General features: G+C 41.7%; 1 protein-coding gene across 6 annotated transcripts in view; it reads right to left on the bottom strand.

Annotated features, from left to right (window-relative positions):
• ATP8A1 (ATPase phospholipid transporting 8A1) overlaps positions 1–15,661 on the bottom strand; it is a 214,507-nt gene that overhangs the window by 100,565 nt on the left and 98,281 nt on the right. For all 6 annotated transcript variants that reach the window (XM_074348531.1, XM_074348524.1, XM_074348539.1 and 3 more), the window contains 4 exons: positions 14,318–14,367; positions 10,612–10,681; positions 4,961–5,045; positions 2,581–2,720 (listed from right to left, as the gene is read on the bottom strand). In XM_074348531.1, coding sequence (XP_074204632.1) covers positions 2,581–2,720; positions 4,961–5,045; positions 10,612–10,681; positions 14,318–14,367 — 345 coding nt within the window. The remainder of the gene's footprint in view (positions 1–2,580; positions 2,721–4,960; positions 5,046–10,611; positions 10,682–14,317; positions 14,368–15,661) is intronic.

Here is a 15,661-nt window from a genome sequence, read left to right as displayed (position 1 = left end):
GTCCTTAAATGATCAGGGTTGGGAAGATCTTTTTCAGAAAAGCAGCTTTTAGTTGCGGAGACCCCCTCCTTGTCACTGTGCCTTATTCTTTTTCTTTAAAGAGGTCCCTTCTCTCTAACTGGTAAAATGGTATTTTGAGGCTCCTTTCAAAAGCTACCACCTCTCCAAAGCTTCCTTCGGACCAAGTTTGCGGGTCACTCCTCCGGGTTTCCTGCAGGAGCTGGTTCAGACCACGAGACTCAGAGGGCCACGGCCAAGTGTTCCTTACTAGGTTGTGCATCGCTGATATCTCGCATCTATTAACCACCTAGTGAAAGCTAATTAAGTTAATAACTGGAAGAAGCTATAGTTTCAGAAGTAGGGATGGACACAGAAAAACCAGACGTTATTTGGAACAAGCTGGCTGAACAGGGGAACCAATCTCTTCACTTTCCTGATTTTTCAATAAAAGAGAGCATGGCTTATCACAAAGTGCAGAGGAATTAGCTACAAATTCTGTTTTCCATTTATTTTAGGTAAAGAGGCAGTTGTAAGGGAGGCTTCTGTATCTGTAAACTAAAAATATACATATACATGTAATGGATTTCCCCAGGCAATTTAAATTTCAGTGCGACTCACGATCGCCATCTGCTGATGAAAGGATGAACATCTGTTTTAGTTAAGAGACAGACGTCAAAATTAGTTACAGGTATCACACGCACGTACACACACCAACTGCTAAACTTATAAAATCGAACCTATAAACTCTAGGATAGTCAGTAAAAATGTTTGGTACGTTAAACATTCAACTCTGGGAGCTGCTATAGTGCGCTTCAAGTAGAAACAAAATTTAATGGTTAGAATCCATTTTAAAATATTTTTATTGTCAGCTATTATACATTAATTCTATCATTGCCACAGGGTAAATGCTAGAATTAATATTCTATTATTATTATATTCAGGCTGTGTATGAAAGGAGACAGGAGAAAAAGAGTCATTCTCTAACAGGGAAATTTTTGTTTTAGACTTCTCAAAAATGTAGGAAAAGCCAAAGATTAAAAATCAGTACCATCGGAGCTTCAGAACAACATGTAACTTTGGTTGGAGATTCTGAGAGAGATTATGATCATGGCCTCATAAATAAAATGTCATTTTATTTTACCACACAGTACCCCCAAGGCATAATCATATATACGTTATGTTAGAAAAGAGAGAAATTCAGTGAGCTGACTGTGCACATTTCAAATTGCTGGTGGCGGGGGCGGGGGCGGGGTGGTTATCAAGCTGGAAGGTTCCACCCACGCTATGCCAAGCCTTCTGAGCAATCAGCAGGATGCAAAAATAAGTTCACATGTAAGGGAGGGATGAGAAACACACCAGCCTCTAAAGTGATCTCAGTCTACTGAGGAGACAGGAGCACAGGGTCTATGGTCACATGTGGCAACTGCACTGCAGAGAAAAGCCCCTACAGCCGGAGGAGGTACCACATGGTGGGGAGGCATGTGGGGAGAGGACAGAGGACAAAGCCCAGGGGGGCAGCAGTGGTGCGGCTAGCACTCACAACAGGAAGCACCCAGAAGGACACCGAGAGAGAGAGGAAGAAGGGAAAACACAGCAGCCTTTACTCCCTGAAGGCAAGATCAAGTACGCTGCAGCTCACAGGCAAGCCTGATTCTCTGTCTTAAAGGCACGAGGAGAGTTGAAGGAATTATATAACTAGGAAGTCATTTAATGGAAAATTAAAGGTTAGAATAAACACACCTGAGTGGCTAACAGCGTGAACTCTGGAGCCAGAGGGAGAACTTTGGCTCACCCTCTTATGAGCTGAGCCATCTCAGCCAAATTACTCAACCTCTCTGGTGCCTTGGTTTCTTCATCTGTACGGTTGGGATGATTAACAGTACTTACCTCAAAAGGATGCTGTGAAGATTAAATTGGTTAATAGACTCAAAGGTGCAAACAGCATCTGGCACACGGTAAGTACAATGTAAAAATGTTTGCTCCTCTTGATTCAGGAAGCAAGATTTCTCGCTGCTTGTGCAGCATCAGTCATAGGGTATCCATCACTTTTTGGCGGAAGAGCCTTGGTTTCTTTATCAGTAAAATGAGGATATTTATATTTGTGGCAGAAATAATGTATCTAAGTGAACAATGACTGGCCAGGTATAAGCCCTGGATTGTCCACTTATATATTCTTTATTATGGGCTACAGAGTAACACAAGCTGTGTACCTCTCATATTGTTTTGTATGACATATTATACACCTTTATTGCTATAAGTACGCATGCATGCTTGTGTGTGGGGACGGGGCACGCCTATCCTCAACGATGCAGAGGCAGTGGAAGACGCTGATAAGGACACTGCTAGACTAGCCCAACTTTGATCTGTTACTGCAATGAGACTGAAGACCTATACGGAGTAATTCCAGAGACTTTCCAGCAAAAATTTTAACCAGTATTAAGATTTTTCAATGCTTAGATTGGAGGAGATTCAACAGTTTGTAGCGTGTCAAGATATTTTGATTTTTATTTTACTGGCTTGTGAGTTCAGAATGAAGTTCTCTGGGAACCAACTTTCTGTAGGGGCCAGTCTTCCACGTACCTTTTCGATTAACTCGTAGCTCTCTTCCAGTTTCAGCAGCCTGTTCTGCACAGATGTGGACGCGCGCTGGTAGACTGCTCGCCACTCCTGAAAGTCGCTCTCTGAAATCTCAGCCACGGCGAAACACAGAGTTCTCAACCCTGGAAAAAGGGGGCACACGTGCCCCCCACAACATTAAGTTCAGGCTTTATTCAGAAGTCTGACACTTCTATTTTCATTTAACAAAGTCTCATTTTGAAAACGCTAATTCAATTTAAGCCTAGAGAAACTTTTCTCAAATCCTATCTTATCAGGTTACTTCTTTGCTTGAAATCTTTCAACCGTTCCCCAGGATGAAATCCAAACCCCAAAGTCTGGCTCAATCACCACACAGCAACTGCTTTCAACCTCATCCTCTGCCATTCACTTCTCACAGAAGGGTCTTTGCACAAACTGGTCACCTTTTCTCCATTCCACCCTCTCCTGCTCCCCCTCTGCTGGCTGCCTCGCATCTACTTTAAGACTCAGTTCTTCAGATCATCTGTTTGAAGCATCCTCTTCTCACCCAGACCCTACAGGCGAAGTCCTCAACACTGCCAAGGTGGGAATGACCATGTTTCATATTGTTTTTTCCTGTGATCTCTCATATTAGCTTGAAGATCCTGGAGGGCAGGGTCCCTGAGTTCTTCATACCTGTAACTCCAGTACTGAGCACAGTGACTGGCTCGTAATAGTGGCTTCACAGACGCTTGTGAAGGAAGAGAGGAAGTCCAGTGGGGTCTACCGGGAGAGCCACCTTCCTCTTACTGGGATATGTGGTTGCATTTATTACTGCACTTTTACTACTGTGAATTTATGGTAAAAAGAGTCTAAAGAATTGAGGGATAGTAACAAAAAAAGACATCCATGAGAAACACCCTGGGAAAACCATCCAAACTGATGTTAGAAGTGACCTGCTTCCAGGGCTCAGTGCCTGTCGGTTTTATAACTCACTTGTAGGCTGCCCTCTGCCAGACAAAAGTTGATGGGCTGGAAACAAGGGTGAGGCAAGAGCGCTGGCCAGCCATGATAAACACAGTTAACTAAGTTTCCAAGAGGACGATGTCCTCGCTCAAGGTCCCACAGCCCTCAGGATAACTGGCTGCTAGTGACCTGGGACCAGGTCAGAAAAGGGGGCGAAGAACACAGGACATAAAGGGCCAGAGAACTCCACCTTCCAGGAAAGGAGTAGGGTTGTCTCCTGCCAGATCACTGCGAGTAGAGCTTAAATCTCTGGGGCCTTATCAGGACATGTTTTCCTCTTCTGGAAACTTGGCTGGAGACTCGCTCTGGAGTAGACATGGAGTACACGTGCCGATCCACCTCAGGCCAGAGAGAACGGGGTGGAGGCGGAGGCCCAGCCCAGTGGGATCTGTCTGGGAACTGAAGCATCTTTATCATCACAACCAGAGAGGAGGACTGGGCTCCCCTCATTCTCCTCTGCCTCAAAAAAAGGAACCTGTGCTGTTTGCTGGGGAGGCAGCGGTACCTGCCAAGTCCAGGCGGAGTCACGCCTCACCGCGTCTGAATTCTGTAAACACGGGGTCTCCGTGCTCTTTCATTTTGGGAGGAGAAATGGAAGAAGGCTCTTCATGTCCCCGCTTTTCAAAGCCTAGTGCTTTTAAAAAAAATTCCTATCTTTTTGCAGCTTGGATTAAGAGGGAAAGGATTTGATCAGAGGTCAGGTGTGGTGCCTCCGGCAACTGTTCCGGCAGAAGCAGAAAGAGTGAAAACTTAGGTGGGAGGTTCCGATACAGCACTGGCCACTTTTGTTCAGTTTGGAGACAAGGCTGTAAATTCCTGTAGTAACTACCCTAACGTGTAACAACCCTCACTTCCTTTCATCCCATCCAGATCAACTCCCTAGACTGTATTTCAGTGGGACGGAGACCACGCATGTTTACCATGGGTTCTCAGGCCTCACACAGAACCTGGCATGTGGTAGGGGCTTAACAAAAGATCTTGAGCTGAAACTAAGTCGAATAATGATCTTAACAGTTATAGAGGTTTATTTATTTCTTCTCCTCTTACTCAGATTAGAATATCCAGTTATTTGACTCATGTTTCTTTCTTTCTACATTGCTTGAGATATTAAATATTTAAATAGTATCCATTCTAAAAAGCAAATCTATGGGCTCTACACCCCCAAAACGTGGGGACCATGTGTCTCAAGATTTTAATACAGGGAAACAAAATAAAAACAATGGGTGGGAACAGCATGTAACAGGATCTAAATTATCAACATTTATTGTTAAATCTTACTTTAGGGAACTCTAAGTAAAATAATAATGATCCTGTAAGATATTAGTAGCATATGATTTCTTTTTATTCTAATCATGCTTTAATGCCATATTAAACTCACCTTCTGTAGCAAACTGCTCTAAATGTTTTAGGGTAATTTCTTTGTATTTTGAAGTCTCTGCCAGTCGGTCATAAATCACAGTGTCCTGGAAAACAAACAGAAGGTATAATACACTTAAACGAAGCATTCTGAGTCTAATAAAATTGATGTTGGCAACATTATTAGCAGCAAATGAGTATTTAAAAAAAAATCACTTTTAGCATTAGTGTGAAAGCACAAAATATTTTTCCCTAATAACAGTTTCCCTTACGACACTAAGCAATAAGGTTCTAGTCTTGTATTTTCATCTTTCTCCTTTCAGAATAAATTTGAAGTTACTCCACTAATACTCTGTCAATACCTCACTTAGCTCTGATGTGCTGTAAGATTACTCCTGACCCCCGAAGATTCTGCAGGACCCTGCAGTGTTCAGAGGTGTCACGAGGAGACATGGTGCAGCACTCAAACCGTATGGGAAATGCTGGGCTGAACAAAGTTAAAGAGCTCGCCTTGCTGCAATACTTCTCAGAGCCTTCAAAATGCTCACGTGCACGGAGGCTCTGAGGGACAGCGTGCTATGTGCCCCACACTCACTCACTACTGGAGCTTTCAGGGGTTGGGGCAGCTTGGCGGGACTGATGCTAACAAAATAACAAGCTCTGAGCAAACACAGCTCCAAATCCACAGAGTGGCCTGGTGGGCAGAGCGGAGAGCATCTTGCACCAAGCACAGCCTTACAGTTGAATATTTCTGACTGTGTCATTTTAGCTTCAAGACTCAATTTACTTAGTCTGTAAAATTAAATGACTGGATTATCTTTCAAGTCCCTTTCAGCTTTAACTTTACGCATCACGGTGCTTCTCTAGTTGCTGCCCCTTTATAAACTGCCTGTTGTTCCTTTGGCTGTTCTGTGGCTCCAGTTTAATGTTTTAAGAATTTTAGCATTTGGCCTTCATGGTTTTATTAGAGCAGGAAAAAATAAATCATTTACCTGCAATTACTTCCTCAGTGGTATTACCCATTTTGGGGTCCCCAGTCTGGGCTGAGATTTGGAAGCAGACAAATGGAGTATGATTTAGAACCCTTGAGAGAAAAAGAACTTTGTGACCTCAGAACAGATGGAATATTCCAGGCCCCAATTATGAATTTCTTTTCATTTTTCAGTGGTGGAATGGGAAGGGGGGGCAAAGCAAAAGGAAATGATAATTTCCCCTCATGGTTCCTTTCTGAGAATGAAAGGTGTAACTTACAAACTATTTTTTTCCGGAGGCTAATGAAATTTTCAATGAAGTTAAAACAGGCCCTTTTAAAACTAACAAAATCTTAAAAAAAAAATTAAAGTCACAAAAACAAAAGTGGTAAGTAATAAGGCTAGGGAGATTAAATTCAGCAGTTTGGTTAAGCATTCTAGTGGAAGAAGTCTGATGCTCAGACTAGAGGAATTCTCAACCTCTGTAGTATTGCCAAAAGCAGGGGACAGAAAACGCCTCCTGCCTGAATTGTATAGTATGTTTTCAAAATGACAAGCACAGCTGGCCATGCTCACGTGTGAAAAATACATGCATATAGATACCTTCCCACTCGAAGTAACTTTCATTTATTCAGAGGACTACATCAAGTATTTGGTACATTGTTAGAAACCAAAAAAGCTTTCTTCATAGGAACTAAAGCATACGTAACCCCTAGGATGAGGCCCAGAACCTACTGAGTCTTCCTTTATGGAAAATCCTAAGAGTGTTTACTGATGCAGTGTCTCAGCCCTCAGCAAGATAAAAGTGGAAAATCTTGGTTGGGTGATGCTGCTGGAGGGGCATGGCACAGTCAGATCACAGCCACCTACGTGAAGAGCCTAGAGCTTCATGATCAAGATTTGTATTCAGTAAGTTTTCATTCAAAACTTTTGTTTCCCTGCTCATCCTTCAGTCAGAAGTCCCAGTGCTGCTCTGTCTCACCTACAGTGCCTTGCTCATGGCAGGTGTTCAAAAATACGTGTTAAATGAATAAAACACTTGATGTCGTTCTCAGTCACCCCCAAATTTCACTTGTATGGAACACCACATTATACAACACAGCCAAATAGAAAAGAACTATACGATGAAAAGCAAGGTTATAATGATAAGGGGGCAAGGAGGAAAAAAAACGTCTTACATAGTTACTGATTTAAGCACTGCCATTGATACTGACATTATGTAGATAATCTTGCTATAAATTAGCCAGTTAACCATCAAGGAATCTGACCTTATCAGGTTAAACATCAAGTTGAGACTGACCTGCCCATGAAGCTGGGGACTCTGCGAACTGGAATGCTTGCTAAAGACATTAAACACAACTATGTTTAAATATAGACAAACATTTCCTGTGTTTCTGTGTGCCATTCAGAATTATCTGTACTTTTGTCTCTGATACGGTGGGGAACCGCTAGAAATAACTAATTTCAGATGTGGTCTTTTTTGCATATGGCACAGAATTTTATTTAGGAAGCACTTAATTTGAAATTTTCAGTCACTCTAACGTCCCTGAAGCATTAAGTATATTAGTCAAGTTTCTAATTTCTCCTCTGGAATATAAATAGCAGAGTAGGATTATTTTCTTGAATACATTAAATTTTTACTTGTGTAAATGTAACTTTTCCTAAATTGGCTATTATGGCAGACATAAGTTGTGTATTGTGTACTTTTTTTTTCCCATATAAAAATTGACAAAGCAAGACAACCCCATTGCTGAAAATCTGGAAAAAAGCTAGAAAAATAAGTCTTCTATAAACATATACAAACACACACACAGCCACCAGCTCTGTGTATGGACTTTCTAGACGAACTCTTCAGTACCTTCTTCCAATCCACCAACTCCACCCCAAGCCATTCAACTCCATCTAGAGCTTATTTCATTTGCTGATTTTTTTCTCCTTAAATTTATTATGATTCCTAATTTATCTTATGTGTACCCCATTCCCACCTCCCCTCAATTTCTGTTTGATTAAACACAAATGTAGTTTCTTTATCTCGAGCTCTGATCGTCCTCTGTCAGAACAGTCTACACAGATGACCTCATCCGGGGCGAGTCCACGCTCCAGTTGTTTGTGGGCTGCTTGCTTCCCTCTTTGGCATGAGATGTCCTCATGTGTCTGCAAGTTTTAAGCCTGCCCTCTCCTCTCTGCATGCATTCCAGATCAATCTAGTGGTTTTATGTACCCACCCCTGCCCCCCCCCCCCCAGCACCACTCAGCAGGGGCCAGCGTGAGTTTTCTCAGCTCTTGCCTGGACAAGGAAGCTCACTACTGTCTGAGATTTTAAAGATGGGAGGCTGGCTCCCATCTGCATTTTACAGAAAGCACTATTTGTGCCCACTGTCCCACAGCAACCAAACTGCAGACATTGCTCCCCGATTTCAAACCCAGGGCCTGGGACACCTACCAGTCTCAGATCAAGACTTCAGTTCAGTGTACCCCTTTGACTTGCTACTTTATACTGCCTGTTTTATCTTTATACTGCATCCATTGCTACCAGGATTTCGGAATAGAGGAGATACATTAAAGTATGAACACATCATGCTACCTTAACTGGAAAGTATTCTTGACAACTTCTTAGCTGACTTTCATCACTAAGGTATTCTGTTACACTTGTCACTGCTGATTATTTACTCTGCCAAGGAATCAACAGACTCCTCAGACACTCCTCTAAATCTCAGTTCCCTTCCTGGATCCCCTACTTTTCACATGTAGCCCTCCTCTCTTTTCATGCAATAGTTTCTTAGTATGAGAGCTCATCAATCCCTTGCTTTTACTTTCCAGCTATACTTTTAACTCCTAAATCTGTATCATCCTCCCATATTTCTTCCCCTGTGAAATTCAGGCATCTCTGCCTTATGGCCCAGATGCAGCTCCCAATCCTTTGTCTTAGTAAGTGGTATCAATTAGTCTATACGGTTACCAAAAAGAAATCTGATAATAATCCTAGATCATCTTTTCTCTCATCACCCACATGTAATCCATTACAAAGTCCTAAATCTCTGTCCTCTTGATCCTCTCTGCAATTGTCTTTGTTGATAAGATTTCGATCCTTATCAATTTTTGTCTGGACTGTAGTCAACAGCTTCAACTGGTAACTCTCTGTGTCTCTCTTCTACTGTAAATCATCTCCTAAATGGCATGAGAATGATCCACAAAGAAAGTACAAGTTCTTGAGCACGAAGAGCTCATGACTTAACTCACACCCATCTTTCCAATCTCACATTTTGTTATTTCCTGCCAAACAACATGTAGTTCTCAAATGTATCTTGCTGATTTATATGTTTATGCCTTTTTAGTGTTCAATCACATATCACTGCTAATTTGGGAGTGGAGGGAAACAATGCAATAAGTAAGTTAATGTACACAAACCATCTCTGTGATTATTCAAAAAGGAAGCTCAACGTTTTTATTTTTTATTCAATGCTTTAACTCTTCAAAGTGTCTAGCCAGATTACTCAAAACTAAGAAAAGAGGATGTGAATTGGGTGTAGTAAACTGGAAACAAATCAACCATTTAAAGTGGAAGGTCTAAAGGCTCTCTTTAACCCGTTATTGCTGGATGTTATCACTGGGATGGGAAAGATCTTCCAATATACCTTAATATTATATCCTAATCTTCTCTTTATAAATATTTCCTTGACTAGTCCTAAGCTCCTGACAGGTCTTCGTGTTCTTCCTAACCCCAAAATTCAGTTCAAAGTCTGGTAGATAAAATGCACACAACAAATGTTAGGTGTTTGAATCAACAAGGGAAGGAATTCTAAAACTAAAGTCACGAGATATCATGAAATAATTCTACCCAAATGCTTTAAAATCAAGGCATTCAAAAATTGCATTTCAATGCTTTAAAACCAAGGCACTGAAAAACATTCTCAACAGGAGTTTAACTAATAAGCTTGGGTTTCTTAATAAGTTTTGTTTTCAGGTTCCATGTAATAAAGCAAGGTTGCTGGTTCTATTTAAAATTGGAACGTTCCAAGTTGGTAAGTTACCTGACTAGTCTAAACAGACCAAGTACATGGAGAGTATAGTTCAGAAGGAAAATTCTAATTTCAAAAACAAAAAAAGGTCCTGGTCAGTAGATTTTTTAATTTTTTAATTTTTCCATGAATGTAAACATATTTTAACTAGAAAAATTTAGTTAGAATGACAAATTACTATTTGTATCAATATAACCAGCCAATACCCCCAAGCCAACCAAAGTTAGAAATTGTTACAATTAAAACAAGGCAAGACAAATAGTAATCACCACATGAAGACACTGCAGCAATTGTGATCCAATTTTCTTTCCATTTCTATGGTGTTTAAAAAATCAGATTCAAACTGATAGAGATTGCTACATTTCTAATATAATTTAAAAACCACTTTTTGTATTTACTTGTCTTCTAATGTATTTATAAAATATAAACCTCAAATATTATGTATCAGAAATTGAATTATATAAGTAACCTCGGCCAAACTTTTTCAAAGCACCAAATTTGCCCAGAAGGAATTCCGCATTTCACCAGAAGAGGCTGCACACTATACTATAAAACACCACCGAAAGTGGATGTCAGCAACTTCAGGCTTAACATCTGTGTTGCATTTCCACAGCAGAACACTTCACATATACATTATAAACCACCATAAATCAAAACTGTAAAAGACAAAAATAACAACTTACGGCTCCCTTGCAGTAAAGTCGTAACTTCCCGGATGGAGTGCGAACAATCACTGACATTCTTTTTCTAGCACTGAAAGAAAGAGGGTTTCCAGGATGTGTCATCGCACTGAGAACATGCATCTGTGTGTTTGTCATGCCTCACATACTTTCATACTCAGTGAAAAAATAAATTTGGCCAAATTATGAGGTTGATCCTTCCATATACATCTAACCATCCCTTGGGTGTACCGCTGGGTACCCTGAAAGTTACGTTATGCTTTTTAAGGCACGAGGGTACCACTGGCTGCCCTAGAGGAATAATTTACAAAATAGCTCCCTAGAAACCTGCAAGAGTTAATACCCACCAGGGTAGAGGACAGTTCCGGTTCAATGTTTTCAGATTTAAAAAATATTTAAGCCAGTATCTGTTACAATGAATTGCATGTTACAGCTTTTATTAAAAACAGAAATGATAACCCATTTTTTAAAAAGTACACACCCAATCACACACAATGGCAAACACTAGCATTTTAAAAACCCACATAAGCCTTCACAACTATCATTTTTCAATGATTACTAGTAAACCAGTGGCATCATGTAAAAAAACCTGATTTATATTATAAAACTAAGTTAATGAGCACAAACGTTTTAACATTGTGTTGGCAACACGGACAGAGATAAAATCATTAGTCAACGGTACAACATTTTCAGTGCGTTAGCAAAGAGACAGAGCAAACTGGTTCGGCACTGCACAGGACAGAATACGGCTCACTTGGGACAAAGTGTGTATACACATTCTCACCAAAAATGAGGGGTACAAAGGACTTCTCAAGTGTCTGTGTCTACCTATGTTACCCTGTAATGTTCTGTTGCTAAAACCCCGAGATGAGTCCAGCACAGCACTTAGACGTGTTGTCCTCGCGTACAGTGAGGAGTTCCCTCCAGAGGTACCCAGGAATATTCTGTCCTCTCTTTCTCCATCTGTAATCCCCATTGCATTAGTACCTGTGATCTCCATCCCTGTGCTTTAGGACTACGTTTAATAGGGACCCCTTTGTGGGGACATCTGTGTTTTCTATCTCAGCTCTTCTTGACTCGTGTCTCTCTGCATCCAGCTTTGATGACATGGTCCCAAACTCATCCACTTCCTTGCTCTTTTCTTCTCCTGGCAAAACTCCTAAATCTTGGGTGAACAGGAGTCCTTTCTGTGGTGTACCAGAGTAAGTGGACACTACTAAAGTCACCCAGCCAGAGATTAGTAAATACATGGTCCCAATGTCTCTGGGCGCTCCATTCTGCCTCGTCACCTACATTTCTCTAACTGTCCCACTGTCCCTCTTCCCTGCAAGTCACTCTAGACTCTTCGAATTTTCGCAATTCACCTTAATGAAAGGAAGCCTTCAACAAGAAATCCCCATTCTTTCTGCCCTTAAAACCTGCACATTTACCCACTGTGCACCATCCCCGCTGTCTCTTTTTGGACACCATGGAGGAAATACCCCTTTTCCTAATAGAGACCTTCCTTTCACACGTGCTGTGAACCTTCTCTCACCCTGCTTTCCCAGCCACCCATAAAGGTATGCTGCTCTCCCTGAAGGTGCATCTTCTCCTCCTAGAGTGGACTCTTAGCCGTATTAAAGGACGTTCTCGTCTCTCCCCTAAGAAACTCAGCCTCCGCCACTGAGCACACACATCCCTTTTCAATGCTCTCCTCTCCTTCCAGCTCCGCCTCCCAGAACAATCACCATACACACTGTCTCCACTCACCGCCCCCTCTCCCCCCGGCTCCTCTGTCATCCCCACCTTGCTGCTCTCCTCACCGGGCCACTGACTTTCTACATCCAGCAAATTCCTTCGGCCTCTGTCTTACCTAACCGTGCAGCAGTCTCTGACATGGATGACCACTCTCTCCTGGAAATCATCCTCGTCCTTGGCTTTGTGCTCTTGTCCTTTCTTCATCCTGTTTCTCTAGCCACAGAGCACTCTCTTTTGCCAATTCCTCCTTTTCTAATCAACCTCTAGAAGTCAGAGTTACTTGTAGCTCAGTCTTCAGCCCTTCTTGTTCCCGTTACTCTTTATTTTATATCCAGGAACTCCAACCCACTTTCACGGCACTGACTACCATTTGCAGGCCAGCGACGACTGAACTGTTATTTTCAGCCAGAGGCTTCTCTTTCATGTGTCAGGTCCCATGATCCCGCTGCCTACCTGACCCCTCCACTGTGTATTTCACAGTATCCGAAACTCACCGATGCGAACATCTCATCCTCAGCCTCTATCCTGTCTCCACCGTTTGTGTAAACTGTGCCTCCATCCACCTAGTCACTCATGCCAGAAGCCCTGACCCTTTTCTCCTGCCACATCCAATCCTTCCCAGGGTCTCCCTGACATCCTTCTGAAGGGTATCTGGATTCTGTCAACTTCACTTTGTTTTCACCACCGTCACCCTAGTCTACACCACTAACGTCTTCCACAGAGACTATTTTAATACCACCATTTCCACTTTTCTCACTTCAGCCCCCCCATCACAGCAGCCTGAAAGAGAGGCTAGCTTTGCTTTTTTTCCCTTCCTGGCACTTAATCACTTACATAGTGCTTCTGAATGTGTGTTCATAAACAAATATATCTAAATGTTAACTGATACACTATTAATAATATACTACACACATAATACAAGTAGGCTTAGGAAAAACAGTCACTTTGACCTGAAATTAAAAAGATGGGGGATACACTTTGGGAATACCCTATTACAGTTAATCATCCAACTTCTTATGCATTTCCCTTTGAGCCTTTCTGTGCAGACAAGTAAAAAAAAAAACCAAAAAACAAGGTTTAAACAATAAATTAGACAGATCCCATTACTTTTGATATTAACCACTGGCATGTGGTCACTCCCAACCAAGACTGTGACCAAAGCTGGCACAGAGGAGGAAATGCCTCTGCTAGCCAGTGTACAACCTTGCCTTATGTAGGAGAAAGTTCAAGAAAAGAGGTGGACACTTATTTCCTTGAACAGCAGCATTACTTCCTGGCTGTGGCCTTGAAGATATTTTTAAGTGTCTTCTGAATGATGACGCACTCTTTAAAGACCCTCCTACCTGTAGCTGAGGCCAATTTGCTCCAAGATTGTGGGTTAGTTGGGAAGTTACACAGTCATGTAGGAATAAGAAGCCAGAACCTCAGAGACATCACTGACTATAACGGAAGACCTCTCTTATCTGACCTTAAGAAATAGAGTAGGACAATCTCTGCTTTCTGTTCTTTCTTACTAGATGGGAAGTGGTTTTATACCTAACAGAGAGATAAATACGGTTTCTGAAATCCCCAAGACAATTAGATATTATAATGAGCACATAATTAGGCTGGTGGGTTCCTGACCCTGATTCATCTACATTTCATATATTCTGGGCACCTCTAAGTTTAACAGTGTTTCCAGGTCACTGTCTTGGTCTCACACCCTAAGGCTGTGATGTTATGTTCAAAAATATTTTTATACTGCCTCCAAGGAGTCATGTCTTACAAGACTCTGAAGAGAGTTGCTTATGATTTACTTACAGATATGACAATTAAAACTTGGACTGACTATCTTAATTTAATATTTTGTCTAAATAAATTTAGTTAAATAAAAATAAAGCATACTTTCTATTTATTTCAAAGGCAAAAAAAAAAAAAAAAAAAAGAATAGACATTTATATCATACATACAGACCCCAGACCAGATGTCTTACCTGGTGAACTCCAAGACATTGAGTAATTCGTATCTTTCTTCCTGCCCCAGCTATGAAAAAAGGGAAAACGTGATTACATAGACTTGGAACTATCTTTAGCTTCTTGGAAATAAACCCTAGTCATGAAGTATTAATGTAAAAAAAGTCAACACAAACAAACTGCCCCTTCTGAAATACATCGTCTTTAACTGAACTTAATCACTCTCAGGCAAAGATGAAAGACTGGACACACACATTTAATTTTCATCCCCAAAGCCCCACTGAAACTACAAAAAACCCTTAGAAAGAAACTTGCAATGGCAGGAAAATAAGAGACATTAGCACTAAAAATTTGGAAGCTAGAAAATAGGTCAATGAGATAGGCTAACTTAGCAGCTACGAGGAGTTTCGAATGCTATAGCAGTCATGGGAAAAGCTGAGAACCAACCCAATTTATGTCACATAATCCTTAAGGGGCCTAAGGAAGTGGCATACCAGATAGCTCTAGAATTGTGGTAAAGGAGGGGCCTCAACTGGGACGGCTGGGCAAGACTAGAAAAGCAGCTCTGGGCACTGGCTCTCCCTGCGTGCTGGCAGAAGACCAGAGGCTTTGCTCTATAAAGGGTAAAACAGAGGTTCTTCTGTCCAGAAACTGACTGGCACAGTTGAAGACATGGCATTGTGGTTATATTCGTATTATATGCTGGGACCCAATACCCCCGACCTACTCGGTCCCCCACATTCTAGCCACCAGACCTTTCCAGGCAGACATGGGAAGACGGCTCTCTGGGGAACCCAACCAGCCCAAGAAAAGCCCTAAAGGTACTGACAACTAACTACCACCTTCCACATGAATCCCACCAGACCACCCTGCAGTGAAGCCGGATGTTGACAAATACCCTCTTATGCTCAGAACCCCCTGCCTCACCAGCTTTCAAGGTCTTCACTTCTAACCATGAGAAAACCAAAGATTTACAGGTATCCAAGGACAGTGACTAACGTGCAACACAGGAGCCCAAAATACACTCTGGGAAAATAGGTAAGAGCAATTTGGAGGAAAGCGAATTCAAGAAGAAAATGTCCACTTCAGCCTGTGGAGTGTCTGGTTCTGGGTTTCCTGATGGGTACAAGGGTCTGGTGAGCAGGTCCTGGATGCCTCTTCCCTGAGTTTCATCACCACGATGAAGTGGTCTGTTGTGGCTTTGTATGTGGCATTTTGTGTTGTATCATTGGAACTGGATTGCTGTGGCTCCCTGGTTGCGTAAAACTTTCTGCAGTGTTTTATACCCTTGGGAATATTGCTGTACTCGCCAGTATATGCTTTTTAAGGGGACCCATGGAGCAAGTGAAGAAAATGTTTGAAAT

This window comes from Camelus bactrianus, chromosome 2, assembly GCF_048773025.1.
Source record: "Camelus bactrianus isolate YW-2024 breed Bactrian camel chromosome 2, ASM4877302v1, whole genome shotgun sequence".
Classification (NCBI taxonomy): domain Eukaryota; kingdom Metazoa; phylum Chordata; class Mammalia; order Artiodactyla; family Camelidae; genus Camelus; species Camelus bactrianus.
The sequence above is the reverse complement of the archived record's forward strand: the minus strand, read 5'-3'. Positions and strand labels throughout refer to the sequence as shown.